This window comes from Gopherus evgoodei, chromosome 6 (assembly GCF_007399415.2).
Source record: "Gopherus evgoodei ecotype Sinaloan lineage chromosome 6, rGopEvg1_v1.p, whole genome shotgun sequence".
NCBI lineage: Eukaryota > Metazoa > Chordata > Testudines > Testudinidae > Gopherus > Gopherus evgoodei.
The window spans coordinates 108801226-108820554 of NC_044327.1; the positions used below are offsets into that span (position 1 = coordinate 108801226).

A 19329-nucleotide genomic window follows, 5' to 3' on the forward strand; every position below is an offset into this window, starting at 1 on the left:
CTAAACCGATACAATTTTGTAATCAGTTAAGAAGGCTATTTAGGGTTAAAAAAACTAACAACCCTCAAAACATCCTGCCTAATAAGGGAAGTGAAAATAGTGACAAAAATGCAGTATATAAACATAGAAAAATGTTGACAGCAATAAATTATGAAATGCAGACAATTGAAAACGGAAGCTTAAGTAATCAGTGAACAGGATACAGCCAGTAGAATTAAAGAAAAATTAGAATTTTTAAATTTTATTAAATTCAGGAAAAGAGTAAATCCTAACAATGACATAGGTTCATTTCTACATGGAGAAGGTAGAATTTTCAGTTATAATACTGAAAAGGCAAAAGATTCAATAAATATTTGACTGTATTTGGAAAGAAGTTGGATGATGAATTCATATACACCTCTACCCCGATATAACGCAGCCCAATATAACATGAATTCGGATAGAACACGGTAAAGCAGTGCCGGGGGGGGAGGGGCTGCTCAATTCAGCAGATCAAAGCAAGTTATATATAATGCAGTTTCACCTATAACGCGGTAAGATTTTTTTGGCTCCCGAGGACAGCGTTGTATCGGGGTAGAGGTGTATTATTAATAAAGTAATAGTTTGTATTGAGCAGTAAGTTGTTCTTAAATAGCACCAATTAAAGTAAAGCATTGTTAAATCTGCAGGACCATTTAACTTGCACCCTTGAGTTAAAAAAAAAAAAAAATTGTCCAAGTAGTTCTCTGAACCACAGACGTTGAGGTTTTATTTTTTAAATAATTCGTGAGGAAGTTCAACAGGACTGAGGTGGAAAAAAACTGTCATGCTCATATTTAAAAAATGTAAACTGGTCAACCTGGGCAACTATTGGCCTGTTAGCGTGACGTTAATCCAGAGCAGAATAATGGAATGACTGATATTGGATGCAATTAGTAAAGAATTAAGAGATTGAAGCATAACTAATGCCAGTCAATATGGTTTTTTGAAATAGATCTTGTCAAACTTGATATTGTTTTGTGGTGAGATTACAGGTTTGATTGATAGAAGCTGACACTATTTTTATTTATTTATAACATTTGAACCAATACTGAACAATAGTCTGATTACAAAATTAATGCTATATAAAATCAATATAACACACATTAAAGGAAATAAAAACTGGCTAATATGCAGATCTCAAAGTAATTATTAATGGGGAATCATCAGATATGGGTGTTCCTGGTGTGGTCCCATAAGGCTCTGTTTTTGGCTCATTCCTATTCTGTGCCTGGAAGACAATGTAAAATTTGCTGGTGTAATGTGCATATGACACAGACTGTGTAAGTAATGAGAACAGATAATTTGGTAAAATGGGTTCAATAAAACAACATGCCTTTTAATATAATGTCCCAGAGACATACATCTAGGAACAAAATATAGAGTTAACATTTATTTAAAGGATTGTGAACTGCATCCTAGAAAGCAATGTCTCTGTAAAGGACGTAGATATCATGATGCATAAGTAACTGAACATATGTTGTCAGTACAATTCTGTGGCTAAGAAGGCTAATGAAATCCTTGGCTGTGCAAACACAGAAATATCACATAGCAATATAAAGGGGAACTGACATCACTTTGTATACTGGATATGTGAGGCTATTATTGGAATCCTAAGTGCAGTTCTGGTGTCCATACTTAAGATGTTGGAAAAATTGGAAAGGGTTAAAAAAGAGCTACAGAGCATTTGAAGTATGGAAAACCTGCCTTGCAGTAAGAAACAAGCTAAATAGATTGAGCTTATTAGAGAAGTTGGAGGCAACTTCCTCATGGTCTAGATATAAGTGTATGGGCAGAGTATAACTGAGAGTAAAGGGGTCTTCAATATAATATAGTCAAATCAAGTTCCAGTGACTGGATGTTGAAGCTAGACCCATTCAAATTAGAAACAAAGTGCAAATTGTTACCAGTGAGCGTAATTACTCACTGTATCATTTTACCAGGGCTGTAATAGTCTGCTCACTTAATTTTTTAAAATCAAAATTGGATGGCTTTCTAATAGATCCTCTAGCTCAGTAGAAATTGTAGGCTTGATGCAGGAATTACTGTATAAAATTATGTGATATGCATTATGTAGGTCAGACTATAGACCCCTTTTGGCTTTAAAAATCTATGGGTATGATTGTGTGTTATACTGCCAGAAAGTTAGTCGGGGTACGGCCCATGGTAGATGGGATGTTAGTGGCCTTATGATGCCTTTTGTGACTTCCTGATTCTGGGCAGTTCTGGAGGTTGGAGTGGCCCTAGCATAATTTTAGGCAGTGCTGCCCAAAATATTCATAGTGCTGTGCTCGGGCCCTACCCGGCACCCTGTATGTTGGACCTCCCAAGAGATTGTGTGTAAGGCTGCTATGGCACCATTACATAGTCTGTGTGCTCAGGGAATTCTGTCCCAGCAGCTAAATGACTTCATGATGACTTTATGCTGCTACAGCAGTGTACAGGGGTTGGTCTATAGGGAAGAATCCCTTTCTGTGAATCCGCATAGTTCTTTGTGTAGTTGACTGGGGAATATCTATAACATTTACTATTACAATAACTTCTCTTGACTTGATGTTCAAAAATGTCAAGCTGTATCCTTCTGAAAATGTTATGCCAACTGAAAAAAAATCTACTATCCAAACGCTTATAAAGTTATGTGATTTCTTTATCAAATTATTGTGGGATTTTATTTAGGTCTTTTGATGGTAGTGGTCTAAATCAGAACTTACATCTTCTCAGAAATATTTTTTTTCAACAGAAAAGGCCTGAATGTTTTGTCTTAGGGGTTGTTGCCCATCGCAGTAGTATCAAAGTTCATTGTTAACCATAGTAAAGAATTTGGCAAATAATGACACGTCCTATATGAATCACTTTCTAAATATTTTTAAAACTTGATCTTTTATCTTCTCCACTATCTTTAAAATTAAAAAATCTTGTTTATAATTGGCTTTTTCATTTTTAGATTAGAGAATCATTCCATGGCTAGTAAAGTAACTCACTAGGGAGATTGGGTTCTTTAACTTTGCGAGAAAAAAAGTCATGGAATTAAAACTTTGATTCTATAATCTTTATATTATAAATATGAAACCTGAATTTTTTTATCTTGTGTCCCATTCCCCTCAAAAAGCCTCTAACAATTGTACTCTTGTTTGAAGTGGCTAGTAAACAAAGTACCACTCTAGGTTTAACAGTATTGTAATGGTAGTATATTTGTCTCGCATTTGTTGTTTTTATAACAGAGAGGACAGAGAGGCACGCTTCCTAGCTAGCAAAATGGGAATAGTGGCAGCATTTCGATCATGGGCAGGTAAGTGGTTTATTTTTTTCCCTCTCTTCCCCTTTTCCCCCGTCCACTTAATCTACCCTGCGCCCCATTTGTGTGTAGAGAAGGGAGTTTAAAGAGTGAAAGAATGGGTCATTTAAGTACAGAATCTGTTCCTATGCGTCTGCTTTGTATGTCTTCATCAGTACCTTGTCTGCAATGATATTAATGTGTTTTGATGTGTCAAATCAGATGGGGTTCCACTCTGTGGTGTGCTCTGATTGTCATTCCTGACCAAGAGATGCAAATCTTGTTGCCAGTTTGGGAATTCCATATCAGATATCTAGTTACTTCACCAGTGTTTCCTGATATTCAGTGGGTGGGGCTGATGATCACCATAGTCTAAAGTTTTATCTACACTGGAGAGCTGCCCTACTCGCTAACCAGTGCAAATGATGCCACTGTTTGTCTGCATTAAGAGTTTGCACCAATGTAGCCTCATTAGTGTCTGGCCACCGATTGCTGTAATTGGGGCACATCCTTCAAATACCTTAGGTGATGTCTACATTGGGGCTTTGCCCCAATTACAGCAATCAGTAGCCAGTCATTGGTGAGGCTACAGTGGTGCAAACTCTTAATGCAGACAGGTGACTGATTAGAAACATCTAACAAGCCATTTCCATGGTTGCCTCTTGTACAACCTCCCTCACCCATGCACTGGGAGCTAAACTTAAAAACCCAAAAGGTATCTGAGATGTGTAAGGCCACTGTGTGATCTTCAGTAAATATATTTCCTAAGCACTATGCCTTGATCCATTCCTCCAGTTCAGATACAACTCTTGGTAATGCGGTCCTGTCCAGTTCTGGATTCAATTACTGGATACGACTCGAGAGTCATCTGAAATGAAGGCCTCAAAGGGACACTACCCAAAGAAGAAGAGGTTATTCATCCTGTGCAGTAACCATGTTTCTTTGAAATGGGTCCCTATGGGTGCTCCACTACTCACCCTCCTTCCCCAGTGCTTCAGACTGTTCTCTATGGGACATTCAGACGGAGAAGGAACTGTGGGCAGTTCACCTCTACAGCCCTATATAGCCTTTGTGTGTGGTACGAGGATGTGTAGGACACATGTGCAGGCTGAATGGATACTGCTAATGGAAAATCTCCCATCAAGAGCTCACGAGCCACATGCAGACCTGAAGTGGAGCATCAATAGGGGAGCACATATTGAAGAACACAGTTACTGTACAGGGTAACTGTTTGTTGTTGTTTTTTTTATTAGGTAGTACCAGGAAGCTCCAGTAATAGACCGTAAACTCTTAGGCACTGTACAGACACCTAATAAGAATGCAGTCACTGCTCCAAAGACGACAAGTGGATACAGACAGATGGAGAACAAGAAGGAAACAATGAGACAATGCAATCTAGCACGATAGGTTCAGTGGTTACAGTTCACTAGCCGCCTAGCCATTGTCAAGTTTTTTTGTAGGCATCGTGACAAATAGTTTTGTGAATGGACCGAAGGATAAAGCCACGGCTTTGTGAATGTTTGCAAGAGCTCTTCTCAAGAATCGGGGCAGTAAGGAAGAAAGCACAAAAGTTCTTCTTGGAAAGTTTAACAAGTAGGCAACGAAGGCTGGCATCATTGGTTGAGCAGAGGCATGAAAATTCTCAATAGTATATGAAAGGAGGAGGATAGCATGGGAATAGGCTGTGAAGGTCTTCAGAGTGAAAATAAGTACTGCTGGTTTGGATATGATGGAGAAAAGAGATCCAGAGGCAATGTGTAAAAGTGAGGGATGACAAGGTCAAAAAGATGAGCTAGGAAAGTTATATTTGCAGCAGCATTTTGAATGGACATAAATGTAATCTTGCCCCGTTAAAAAGCAAGTAAAGTCAGGCCAAACGTCAGGGAGTTCATTAAGATTAAGGTGCAATTTTACATCATAAAGATGAAGCCCTTCTAATACTGAAATATTTTTAAACATGCAAATTTTACTTAAGGAAAACTACAGAAGTCTATGTAGGTTTTGTCAAACTGCTGAAGGTAAATTTTTAAACCAAGGGGAGAGAAAATCCTTTGATATGTCCTTTTTTACTGTTTGTCCCACTTTGTCCCCCCACTTTTCCTTCTTGTTTGCTAACCTGGTCCCCTTCTCTCTATAAGTGCTGTGGTGTTTTGGTTTACATTCCTTGCATTATTACATCTCCTCTTCATAAAAAGGTATTTGTAATAGCAATAAGTAGAACTTAAAAACAAATTAATTGAGAGGGAATGTCTGGGATAAGATAGCAGTGCACTTGTCTTCAGAATAACTATCTTGTAGAAAGAAAAGAGAAATCAGAGAAACAAATACAAAAATAAAGTTTGACAACCTCATTTTCTTTGCTTTGTATTGCCTTTCTTTCATTTAAAATTAATTTACAGCTAAAGCTCAGGCTTATTGCTTGCAAATAAATTGAAATTTATGTGTACAGGAGGCAGAGCAATCAGGATTACATTTTAATTTATTAATTACCCAATTGTCAGAGTCAGAATACAAGGAGCTGCATAGGGACCATAATTATTGAGAAATAACTAGTGAATATGCAAAGCACACATGGCCCGTTGCTGGGGATTGTATAACTAGAGGGAAAACTGCAGTTACGATTTAGTAATTGTGCATAATACTATGAGACAATTGTTTAATTATAATTTTTTACTATTTCGAACAGTGTTTTTTAAAGCATTTGTTGCTTGATTATGAGACACTAATTATACATTTTGTGTTTTCTAGGTATTATCAGTTTATGCAAGCCTGGCAACTCTGGTATCCAGTCTCTTATTGGGGTACTTTGTATACCAAATATGGAAATACGGGTAGGCAATAAATCAGATAATTACAAAGGGGAATGCTATTCTAAAACTGTGTGCACTTCTAGGAGGTACTTTGTGTGCTTCTTGTGTATTTTTAACACTTAATTTTAACATTAATGGTAGGAAGATTGGTCGAGTGATTAGGTTGCTAGCTTAGGGCCTGAAAGAGCTGGATTCGAGTCTGCCAGGATTTCCTATGTGATCTTGGGTAGATCACTTAGCCTCTCTGTATCTCAATTCCTCTTCTGTAAAATGAAGAAAATAGCAGTATCCTGCTTCACAAGGGTGTTGTGGGGATAAATACAAGAAAGATCACGTGGCAGTCATATACTACAGTAAACAGGGCCTTATAAAGAGACTTGGAAGGATTAGATTTTTATTTGTAAATGTCGGCAAACCGATTTTTACTGTACACATACGCCATCCAAAAATATTACATCAATGTTAAAATTTACAGATAGGCAAAGTAAGAAAAATACTGCTTGAAAACGTATTAGAGTTTGATTTAAAGATATTTACTTTGTATATTTTGACGTGATGGTGACAGTTTGTGTTTTAAGGGTTAAAAAGCTTTAACTTTTTTAATCTCAATGTTTCTCATTAATAATTCAGACCTCCCATGATTTTCAACCACTGTGAAAATTAAAATTTATGAAAGAAAAAAAATCTTAAAACCCATAATTTCATGCAATGGTGAAAATTTAAATCCGTAAAGATCTAAAACAAGGTTAAAAATAAACATTGATATCAGTTGAAATTATAAACTATAAAAATTAAATTCTGTTAAGTTTTCTTTAAAATACCTAAGAGAGATAGATACAGTAAACAGAAGAGTGAAATAAGTTTTATTTGCACTACTATATGTTATGCCTATGTATATCAAGATTCCATAATATGGACTTACACTGTGATTAATTGGAGCTGAAAAGAACTTTCTGAGATTGACACAAATTTTGATGCAGGAATTGTCCATGATCCTGGCAAGAATGAGAAAGAAGCCAAAGTGCAATAGCCTCCAGCAAAAGTTTAAAAAAAAAAAAAAAAAAAAAATGCAATTAATCACTCATGTCTTTGTGTGAAGTAGGAAAAAACACATGTAGTTAGAGACTAACTAAACACTAGAAAATGTATACATGGAGACAATCTTTTATTGACAGGGAGATGAACTAGTTGATCTAAGTGTTTTTCATATTTAACTTTTCATTTTATTACTTTATCACACAGAAATATTATTTTATTGTCTTTAATACATAATACTACATTAATTTGACTTCTGTATTTATTTGTGTATCATTTAGTAACTATATTTTGGACACACTGCAAGGCTTGTACATTACTTGCTAATTAAGAATGTAGTAGCAACCCATAAATTCCCCCCTTTTGTCATTTAAATAGCGTTGTAGTGTCTTTTTGTATTGTGTTACATATAATGTAATATAACTATTAAGACTTTATTTTAGCCAAATTTTGATACAGCTAGAATCAGGTGGTTGTTTTTTTTGAAAAATCTACAGATGGATACCACATGACTCCCATCTTGAAGTTTTTTGTGAGAAAGATGACTGCCCAGTCCTGGACCTCCTGTCACCCCATATATTAACTTAATTATTACTTTTCTAGCAAATTTGACAACGTTTCTGTTATAAAAGTCTTAATTCCATGGATAAACTTCAAACTGTTGAACTTGGATTCCAGTGGAGGAAATGAGAGGCAACCAAAGACCTACGCCTGAATCATCTAAAGAGCTGGAGGAAGAAAGGTTCTGTTGTGGCCTATCTCAGGATATCATGGCACTGAAGAAATTCTTCAGGACCAAGTGTATTCAATTTCTCAAGATATTTGTGGCCTCTCTCAAGAAGTATATGATGTAAAATTGAGACTGCATTACTTGGAAAATAAGCCACAAACGGCTGCCATTGAAATGAGTAAAATTAAAGAAGAAACTACCTCCTTAAAACTTAAACTAAACAAATTGGAAGAAAAACAGGATTACTCGGAAAACAGATCTCAAAGAAACAACCTTAACATCTTGGGTATTGCTGCAGGTCTAGAGGATAAGAATATTATCAGCTTTCTCCAGAAGCTGCTACCTGATGCATTTAAATTGGACTCCTTATTGCCCCCCCCTCCCAATATATTGAAAGCTCTCATTGAATTCCTGGTGCTAGAAAGTTGGAATCTGACAAGCCCAGACCTATCTTCAAGTTGGTGAATTTCAATGATAAAGTAATGTTAATGAATGCTGCCAGAAAAGCCGAACCCTTATGTACAAAGGGCACATTTTTTTGTCCTTACTTCTCAGCTGAGCTTAACAAAAAGAGGACTGCATTCAATGACATAAAGCAAATCCTAGGGGACCAATGTCATATGGGAGTTGATGTGTATCTACTTTCACTATGGATTTAGCAAACTTTTACAAATTTTGCAGGAGGTTTTGCAAAATCTTGTAGATGCTTAACATTGCAGCCAGATTTTACCAACAATAACATAATGGTTCACCATAAAGAGCGTACTTCCACATGCTGAAAAGTCAGTTTTTCTTATGCATGCTTGTAGATATGCTATAATAATAATCACCTATAAAATCTCGCAGTTAGGTTGAACCCTTCAGTTTACCCACTTTAGAGCTGAGTACAAACAACACTGCAATGCATGGAGTAACAGTTTAACACTAAGCTGGGGAATATAGCACTATGTACTCAGGGAAGTATTACCAACTCCAATCATCACAACTTGCACTGCGACAGTCTCTTCAATAGTTCTTCCTCTGATAGATCATGTTATCTTAAACACAAGTCCTTTGAAGCAGTCAATATTGCTGACATGTAAAGTACTTCATAACCTAAACCATAAATAACACTAGTTACTCGGTTAGTCCAGGGTATTTACATATGATGAATATGAATATTGTATTTTTTCTTATTCAGATTAGTTGTACTGATTAGTATTTCATTGACCAAATCAGTTGAAAATTTATATGTGGTGAATCCATGTATGTATATGCATATATATATATTATGCACGTTCTTAGAGAATGTGTTTGCAATTAGTGATGTTTAGAATATTATTAAATAATATGGGAGGGGAGGAGAGAATGAAACAGATGCCATCAGGGATCTGAACGTGCCCACACTGGCTTATTTTAAGTGTCTTCCCCTGCCCCCATTACAAATATACTTTGGAATACAACTATATTTATTCGTTGGATATTTAACTATAGATCTTTTTGCATACCTGATACCTTAGAGGCCAAATTGAAGGCATAAATTCATTGAAAACTAACCAGTATCTAACGTGTATAGATACACACCATATTTTAGAGATGTGGTTTAACAATATTAACTAGAAATATATATCTTTACAATAAATATATATATAATCTATTTTAAAACTTACCATGAATTTTCTTAGCGTATGATTGCAGAACATGAGGGAAATCAGTAAACCTTCCAAAATAATTAAAAATCTTGACACCTCAGATTTTAAAATAAATGCTAAGTAGCCTTATTGTCGGAAATTAGTCTAGCAGAAATAGATGCCAACAGAATCAAGAAAGTGTAGCATATCATTCATCATTGAATTCTAAGAGCAGAAACACATTCATCTTAGTTTATACAGCCTTGGTCTGATCGTGAGGGAAGATGACCCTTCTTGAAGGATGATCCTTGTTTTGACTCAAAAAGGTTAATTCTAGGAAGCCATTACAATCCAAGTTGAGGCCATTATAATATAAAAGATTTTTGTGTACTAAAGGGAGGTGATTGAAATACTACCCTAGAAAGACATCTGGACAAATCCAATTGCATAAGACCCAACTTGAAAGCACAATTCATTATTAATGAATGAATTTTCTTTAAAAGATATATGGAGACTGAGACACCCCAAGGAGCATGGTTATACCTATTTCTCTGTAGTATATTCATCTTACTCCCAGAATTGACTTTCCTTTTCTATCTGATTCTAGCATGCCTAGAAGTAGCTATTGATATGCTAATTTTGTATCATATGCCAATTATACTCACCGTAGATGCTGGTTACACTTCATTGAAGCGGGAAGCTGAACTAAAAGATACAAAAATTTGTTGCACAGTTGATTCAGTCAACTCTAACTTCATATGAGAATATAAGGACTCAATTGCCTGAGATACCGTCTTTTGAGAAGCTCTGAAAGCTACTGCAAGGGGTGGAGGCTAAAGTATACTTCCCAAAAGGAAAAAGACTCAAGTTACTAGGCTCTGGCCAAGGAAATAGATGATTTGGAGAGAATGTACAAGACTGACCCAAATAGTGAAAAACTCCTCCTATGTTCCCTAATCAGCTCCAAACATAGACCTAATACATGCTTATCCAGCCAAATTGAATTTACACTTGTCAGGGCCAAACAAAGATATTGTGAATGGGGAAGATACAGGAGGTAAACCACTTGCCAGAAGACTTAAGATGGAACTATCCAGTAACAATATTTCTTCCGTATTACAAGGAGATGGGAGTGTTCTTTGAACTAATAAATATAAATAATCACTTAAAGCAATTCTGTCAAGCTTTCATATAAATCAGACAACGAGTTTGACCCTAACAAATTTGATCATTTTATTGAAGGCTTGCCTTTTAATACCATAACTTCGGAACAAATGTTGTTTATTGACAAAGATTTCTCAACACAAGAGAGTGAACATGCTATAAAAAAATTTATTCTGGAAAGGCTCCTGGAATGGATGACATTCTGGAAGATTTCTATGAAACACTTTGTAATCAGTTATCGTCTATTCTTTCAAATGTCTTCACTGGAACAGTCCATAAAGAAGCCATGTCTCGTGAAATGACAATTGCTTTATTTATTTTAATACTGAAGAAGAGAAAAGACAGTTGCAATTGTGTCAGCTTCGGCCCATATCTCTGTTGAATACAGATAGCAAAAATTTTTACAATTATTTTGCAACATAACACCATCATCCCATCAGGCTGGTTTCATTAAAGGAAGATTGACTGTTGATAGTAAGAGACAAATTACTGGATCTAGCAAGCTCATATGTCAGAAATTTCCTCTATAGCTTTCTCTAGATGCTGAGAAAGTCTTTGACAGGGTTGAATGGACTTATCCAATGGCAGCTCCTTTTTTTTTTTTAAATAATAATAATAATTTGGTCCAATATTCCTGAACTGAATTAGTGTATTATACACCTCTCCCTTGTTTCACTGTCAACTAATGGATTTTTTCCTCCAGGATTTCAAATAGAAAATAGGACAACAGAGTTGTCCCCTGTCGTCTCTCTTTTTTTTAATCTCTCTCGAAGCAATGTTGTGTACATTATTGGTTCTCAGCCACTGAAGGTGTGAACTGGGAAGAACAAAATCAGTTTATATGCTTATGATATTTTTGTACTTTTGAAGAATCCATCCTCATCTGTGCCATAATTGATGTAGTTGACATTTTTTGAGAGATCTCTGATTTTCTCATTAATTGGATTGAATCACAAACAATGGGTGTATCCAAAAAATTAGACCCGTCTCAATTTCATTATTCTCAATTTCAAATATACAAGGAAATCACTCAAGTATTAAAATTTGTCTTAATCTTCTGAAAAGTAAGTATGCACTACATATTTAAACGAACTTCCAAGGTTGTAACGAGATGGTGTCTTGTCCTGTCATCTTTACTGCAGAGAAGTAGCCAAAATAAATGTTTTCCCAGGATTGACTTATGATTAGCCTCTTGCCTTTCAAAATTTTTCCCATGTCCTTTGTTCAAGTAAAAATAGGTATATCATGCAGTGTATATGGGATAAAAAATTGCCTCGTGGGTGTCACAAGACCCTGAAATACTGGGCAGATGGAGGTATGGGATAGCCAGATTTGCCTTTATATTATACAGTATTCCAAATGTGTTCTATTTTAACGTGGTTCACATCCAGTGGTGGCTCTGTGTATGTATCGGCTTGGTTTGAGATTAAAAAAAAGCTTAGTTTATGCCATATGGAGTCTATCTGTACCCTTAAGGAAAAATCCAATCTTTGCTTCTACGTGGGGCATACTGCAATACGTTACAGCATCCAGTCTTACTTATTTTCTGTATCACTCTAGGATAAACTTGCACCTCAGGATGAGGGCCAACTCCATGATTAAGATCATTTGGATAGAAAAAGGATTAACAAAAATTAAAGATGATGAGCTGATTTTCTGTTACATGTGTGACAAATACTAGCCACTGCTGTCTCTCAGTTCCTTCTTTCAGTGGCTATGCTCAAGATTTTATACACTAATAGGGAACAATTGATGTGTTTTTAACTCTCTCCTCTAGTTGAACATGTTAAGAAATAAGGAAACAAGTCACTGTGTAAGAATGACTTATAGATGGCTTAATGTTTTGCCATCTATAAGTTTTGCAGTATTCTCTCAGCCTCGAAGAAAATTGGAAAAAGAACTTAGCCTTACTATCTCAACTGAAATCTGGAAAGATATCTGGCTTAATGTGAAAGATACTTCAAGTTCCTTCTATTCTTCCAGAGCAAGATATTAAACAGGTGCTACTGGACTCCAGATTCTTTAAGGTTCAATTATCAATGCTGAGTGAGTGTTGCAGACCATGCCAACCTTTTGTACATCCTCTACACCTCTCAAACATGTTACAGCATATTATGTACAGTGTTACAAAAACATTGTCACTATTTTCCCTTCTCCTAGCTTGTGTTTTAGGGGTGCCAAATGAGTTGGAATTATTGGTTAACATTAAGAAATGGTTTGTAGTAACAATTCTAGTGGCCAGAAGAAGTTACTTTTAGAAAATCTGCAATAGGCTGAATGAACTCTTCCACTGCATTATTGGAAAAATGACTAATAGAAACATTTGGAAAAATATGATGTCTAGTCACACATGAAACTATTGCACACCTTTGAAGTTTAGTACATGTTAGATCCTGATATTCATAGACTGTGTTCTGACTTATTTATCTGTTTAGTCACTGCATGACCTTTATGAGTTCAGAATTTTTGTTTATTTTGTTTTGGGGTTTAATTGTTTTTTTGTTTGTTTGTTTTGTTACAGGTTTAGCAAATTATGAACATTGAACTTTAAACGCTAGTTCCTCTTTTCTGTGTACTTTTTGGTTTCATTATATTGCTTTCTTTATATAAAAACAATAAAAATTAAGTTTTAAAAATAAAAAAAATCAAGACAAATTGAGTGTAGCACTTTTTGCTGCTTGATAGCCTGCTTCAAAGAGTTATATTTAAAGGTATTTTTCATTTTGGATAACTTTCTAACTTTCAAGACAGTGACTTTTTCTACTAGCTTTAAAGTGAAGTTCAGGTTTCTAATAGCTTGTGAAAATAAATATTTTCCTTTTGTATTTGTAGCGAGGTCTGCTTGAGGTTCTTTATGATATATTTCGCCTTCCCCTCCCTGTCGTGACAGAAGAATTCATAGAAGCCCTTCTCAGTGTAGGTAGGTATTAAGAATCAGTGCACAGTTCAAGTCATCCTACTTAAATTCTTCTAAAATTCGAGTCCTTTGGGGTTTTCCCTGCCACAGTAAGTCATGTCAATATTGACTATTTCATCATTTAATCTGTTTTTTAAAAATACTTGTTTAAAATTGTCTTGTTTTCAGCTGTTGATTACTTTTAAGTGTATCTCCATTGTTCTGGCTTTTGTTTATTTTATTACTACAGCTGCAAAAGTAGTACAGGAGATGTACTGGGGGCAATTAATCTTAAAAGACACCAGGTAAATGTATCACTGTAAGTTAATAGGATACTTTGACTGTAGAGAAGGAGTTATCAAAAGCTAGGTCAGAGTTACAAATCTATAGTTGATATCTATTATTGGGAGGGTGGGGAATGTTGTAGGACTGCATAAGAGAATTCATCTTTAATAATGTGAATTCTTGCTGCTATCAGTGGTATATTTCACTTCTTAAACATATTCCAAATAAGTCTAATTAGAATTAGTACATTTTGAGATTCATTTGTCAAATTTAAATAATAATGTTGCTGTGTGTACTTTTTTCATCTAAGATGCATTGGAGGGGTAGAATGCATTACAGCAATACACAAGAATTCTAGATGAGTTAAGTTTTAGTAGGCTAATTATATAATTTCAAATAACATCACCTCTGAAATGCGTCATTGCTGCTAATGTTATTTAAAGGTATTATCACCCATGACAACCTGTGGCTGGCACTTTGACTGTTAAAACAGTGTTTTAAAGTAATCTTTGATTTTTCTAAACATCTGACTTTTAATCAGTTTTCTGTTTGTTGCATTTTTTCCACACAGCAAATAGATTTAATCTTTATTTCGAATGCCTTTACAAATATAAAAACAACGAAGAATCCTTGTGGCACCTTAAAGACTAACCCATTTATTTGGGCTTAAGCTTTGTGGACTAGAACCCACTTCATCAGATGCATGAAGTGGAATATATAGGAGCAGGTATAAATAAATACATGAAAGGATAGGAGTTGCCTTACCAAGTGTGAGGTCAGTCTAACGAGACAGTTCACTTAACAGCAGGATACCAAGGAAGGAAAAATAACTTTTGAAGTGATAATGAGTGGCCCATTTCAGACAGTTGACAAGAAGGTATGAGTAACAATCTGTTTTCTGAAGGTTTTTTGTTGAAGAATTGCCACTTTTAGGTCTGTTATTTAGTGACCAGAGAGACTGAAGTAGTGTTCTGGTTTTTGAATGTTATGATCCCTGATGTCGGATTTGTGTCCATTTATTTTTTTGCGCAGAGACTGTCTGGTTTGGCCGTGTAATTATACGGGAACTCTTATCCATACTGCAGATTTTCTATAATCCCCTTGAGGTGTATGTGTGAGGCTGCAGTGTCAAATGTCCTTTTACTGAGTGGTACTAGTTTTATGTCAGGAGAAGCCACACTCTCCTGCAACTCTGTAGAAGCAGCCTCTCCTTTGTTTTTCACTGCAGGAGTATGGACTCAGGAGGAAGGGCAGAGGACAGGAATTAGCCTCTCCCTTCTACCCTGTAGTAGTGAGCAGTTTTCCCAGCCTTCCAAGCTAAATCTTGGGCAGAGTTGCTGACTAAAGCTTGGTCTAGATTGCAGAATTCTGTTGTCTGACCCACTGTTTAGCAGTCAGTGTATAGTAGAACAAATCATGCTCATATTGTTAGCAATACTACTACTCTGCAGTCTGAGAACTGGTACTCATGTATAATGTACATTCTGAGCTCTAAGTTTCTTTTAGTTGATCCAGTAAAAGATATTACCTCAGCCACCTTGTGTGTCTCATTACATTTTAGTTAGTCTAAATTATAGTATTTGCTAATTACAAGTTCAGTGCTGTATTAAAGTGAAGAATGTGAACATTGTATTTGTACTGTTTTGATCCACACCAGCGATTTAGAAGAAACAAACAAAACCACTTATTGTTGCTAATGTAATGAATAATTTATTCTAATAAATGCAACTGCAGATACTAAAATGACCCTTTAAAGTTAAATGTTACAATTACTTACGTCCATGTTTTTCTTGCTCTAGATCCAAGTCGGTTTCAGGACTGTTGGAGACTTTCTGATGGTTTTGTAGCAGCTGAATCTAAAACTATATTACCCCATCGAGCCAGATCAAGGTAGCATTTTGTGACTGAAACTGGATGATTATTGTGGTGGTGTTTATGACACAAGCTGTATTGTTTTCTAATTTTTATAATGAAAAATAAGATCAGAAGAAGAAACTACACATCTTACATTGTGTGCCTGGTTTTTTTTTTTCAGACCTGACCTCATGGATAATTATTTGGCTTTGATTCTTTCGGCTTTTATTACTAATGGACTTTTAGAAGTAAGTGCAGAGTTTACATTAGAATGATCATTTCCTCAAAATCATACTAAAAGATGTGTACATTAAATGCAGCTATTTCAGTACATTTTTACTTTTCTCTAAGGGTCTGGTTGAAGTAATTACAAGCAGTGATGACCATGTGTCTGTTAGAGCAACAATCCTGTTAGGAGAACTTTTGCACATGGTAAGTCAGGGCTTATTGTTCATTATAGATAGGATTGGTAGTGTCACATATTGTTAAGCTTGCCTTAACCATGAGACCAGCTTTTCTCTTCCTGCAGTCCTTTGTTTCATTCACTACATACCTTACAACTTCTGCAACATATAAAAGGGGAAGGAGGAGTCCTACAAACAATACTTTTTTCATCCCAGAGCAGGTCCATCCTGTGTGCTGAATGAGGCAAAGGCCCTTTGGAAATAATAATATGTAATTAAAGACTTTGTCATAATGCATACACCCAGGGTGAGTGTGGGTGGGGATGTGTGTGAAGGGGGAGTGAGTAAATTATGGTTTGACGAGCAACCCTGCATTCTAGTATTTTCTAATTTTGGTGCTTGACTTTGAATCTTAATAATATTCTTATAACAGAGATATTTGTGTGTAGGCCTTTAAGATTTATTCTGACTGGAATAAATTCTTTACCATTCCGGACAATAGGGTTTGATCCTTATTTCAACACTTGAAGAAATATTTTTGTACATTTTTATGGTTGCAGCATTTGCAGCAACATTTTTTGGCAGCCAAATCTTTAGAGGATTCCGAAGGGTCACTAGCAACTGAAAACCTCTCATTTCTGTTTCATATTTTTTCCTGAGTATTGTTATAAGTATCATCACGGACTACTACAGTTGAAAGGAATATTTTTTGCGGTCTTTCAGTTTGTTTACTTTGGGCATTTGACAACATTTTGTATTATCATTTTCATTGTTTAATTTGATTGTAAAACCACAAGTTAACAGGAGACTTCAGAGGCAAGTGCAGTCTCTAGAACTATTTTAAATTCCTTTTAACAAATGTGGTATATGTCTTTTTAGTAAAAGGTTGTGTCTTTTTAGTAAAAAGGCTTAATGTAATGGGAATCTGTAATCATGTATAAGAATGTTCTAACATAGAGCTCTGTTATATGAAAAGGGTAAATGGAGCCATACTGTGTCATTGTTTTGCATAGGAAAGTTCTGTTAAAATCTGTGGGATTTTTGTGGGATATGGCCAAAAAAGTATAAGATTGATGAATAGCTGGACCTAGTTTTTAATGACAAATATCTCTCTTTCAGGCAAACACAATCCTTCCTCATTCACATAGCCATCACTTGCACTGCTTACCAACGCTAATGAATATGGCAGCATCATTTGATATCCTGAAGGAGAAAAGACTGTAAGCATATTATGTCGTACTAAGATACTGGGAATGTGTGAACATATACAATATATATTTATTACAGTTAAAAACTGCTGTTTTTTTAAAAAGTGTGCATACATAAATGTTTTGACCCTTATTGGATTTATGTCTGTAGTTATTAATGGTTAGCACATATATGCAATACAGGTAAATATTGTTTCAGTGTACAGTAAATTAGTTCCAAAGTTGCAATATTGTGACCATAATTAATCCTGAAATTCAGACAGAATTGGAAGAAAGATTTTGATATGAGCAACTTTTGTCATATCAAAACTACTTTGCATCAGGTATTACAAGAATTATTTTTACAAGGGAGTTCATATTACTAAGGAGATCTTAATTATTACTATTAATAACAACAACAACATGAATTAATATCTGACCAAACAATATAAACCACATTACTTGAGATGTGTCCTGAATTTTGTCTCCCTTAAGTGTTTGAACTTGTTTAATGTTTAACCTTCTGGAAAGGTTAAGACTTTAAAATTAGGAATGACTGTGCAAAAACCTTACCTTAGCCAAATGTTTAACTCTAGCTATATTAATTAGTAATTTGTCAAATTTATGAAGCATTAATAGCAAAATTAAAAATTGAAGTTCAGTGTTAGACTTTCTCTCTGAAAACTCAGGAACTAGAAATGTAAATGCTCAGTCTCAGAAAGACTTTGACTGTCCAAGAGACAATGATTTAAAAAACCCAGAGAAATAACTTCTGTCTCCTGCTACACCTTCTTTTGTTTGAAGCTTCCACTAATTTTCAAAATGTTTCTTATACTGTAGGTCTGTTTAAACATGAGGCACAAACAAAGCAGAAGCTTCAAACATTTGCCACTGCATTTGATGGAGCAGACATACTGTATTTCCTAGTATTTACACAAATCGTTTTTTGTCTGGCACTGTCACAATAATGAATTGAGAGCTATATGCCAGCAACACTGACTAAAACTAAATATCTGTAAAAGTTGTTTATTCCTCACAGTAAATATGAAAGAAGAAAATGAATTAAATGTTTACGATTTTTCCTAAAATTTCACTTTTTTGCAGTTCAATTTCAGAAGAGTGAATTTTTGCATGTAATGTATTTTATTCATGACAGAAGTCAGATTAATTTGATTTATTCCAAATTTCTATAAATTGACTATCCATAACTCTAGGTGCTTTTACACTATCGAGTATGCTTAAGTAGGTCTTCTGCAAAGCTAAACAATTTTGTAGTAAATTGTGCAAAGTATTGTAGTCATTATTTGTGATTGCTCAGTATTATTATTTTTTTTTTATTATTTGTGATGGCTCAGGTTATTCTCAGTATTATTTTGATCTGGCTTTTCAAATTTGTATCCGGTGATGATAAAACCAGGAAAGAAATTCCTTGATACTTTAATCTCTCCATTGTGCTTTTAATGATAATCACTGAATTATTTTTAAACTACACTTCTACCCTGATATAACGCGACCTGATATAACACGAATTCGAATATAACACGGTAAAGCAGCACTCGGGGAGGAGAGGGGGCTGCACACTCCGGGGATCAAAGATAGTTCAGTATAATGCAGTTTCATATATAATACGGTAAGATTTTTTGGCTCCCAAGGACAGCATTATATTGGGGTAGAGGTGTACTGTTGTAAAATTTCTGGTGCTAAGTTTGATGGCTGTACGTGGTATCATAAATACTAAAAATAATAAAGGTTTCCATGAAGATTTCCAAGGTGTTATTGAAAGGCTTGAGTACAATTTGGCAAGAATGTTAACTGCTAACCAAGTTGTACATATTTGGAGTGAGGGTGGGGATTCTTTTTTTATGTGCTTATAATTCTGCCTATATTTCTTTTGCATTGCAAGAGTAGTTAGTATGAAGTAAACCGCAGAAAGTCATATAGTGGTGACACATTTGTGAAAGTATGAGTATTGCATATCTAAAAATTCTGCTGACTGTAAAAAAAAAAAAAATCCACAAAATGGGTTTAATTTAAGTTGGACTATTAAAAAAAGTGGTGAAAT

The 19329-nt window shown here is 35.2% G+C and overlaps 1 protein-coding gene across 4 annotated transcripts in view; it reads left to right on the forward strand.

Annotated features, from left to right (window-relative positions):
* The window catches only part of RICTOR (RPTOR independent companion of MTOR complex 2), a 177286-nt gene that overhangs the window by 110128 nt on the left and 47829 nt on the right, over positions 1 to 19329 (forward strand). For all 4 annotated transcript variants that reach the window (XM_030568019.1, XM_030568021.1, XM_030568020.1 and 1 more), the window contains 7 exons: positions 3240 to 3307; positions 6041 to 6123; positions 13474 to 13561; positions 15622 to 15712; positions 15858 to 15924; positions 16028 to 16108; positions 17200 to 17300. In XM_030568019.1, coding sequence (XP_030423879.1) covers positions 3240 to 3307; positions 6041 to 6123; positions 13474 to 13561; positions 15622 to 15712; positions 15858 to 15924; positions 16028 to 16108; positions 17200 to 17300 — 579 coding nt within the window. The remainder of the gene's footprint in view (positions 1 to 3239; positions 3308 to 6040; positions 6124 to 13473; positions 13562 to 15621; positions 15713 to 15857; positions 15925 to 16027; positions 16109 to 17199; positions 17301 to 19329) is intronic.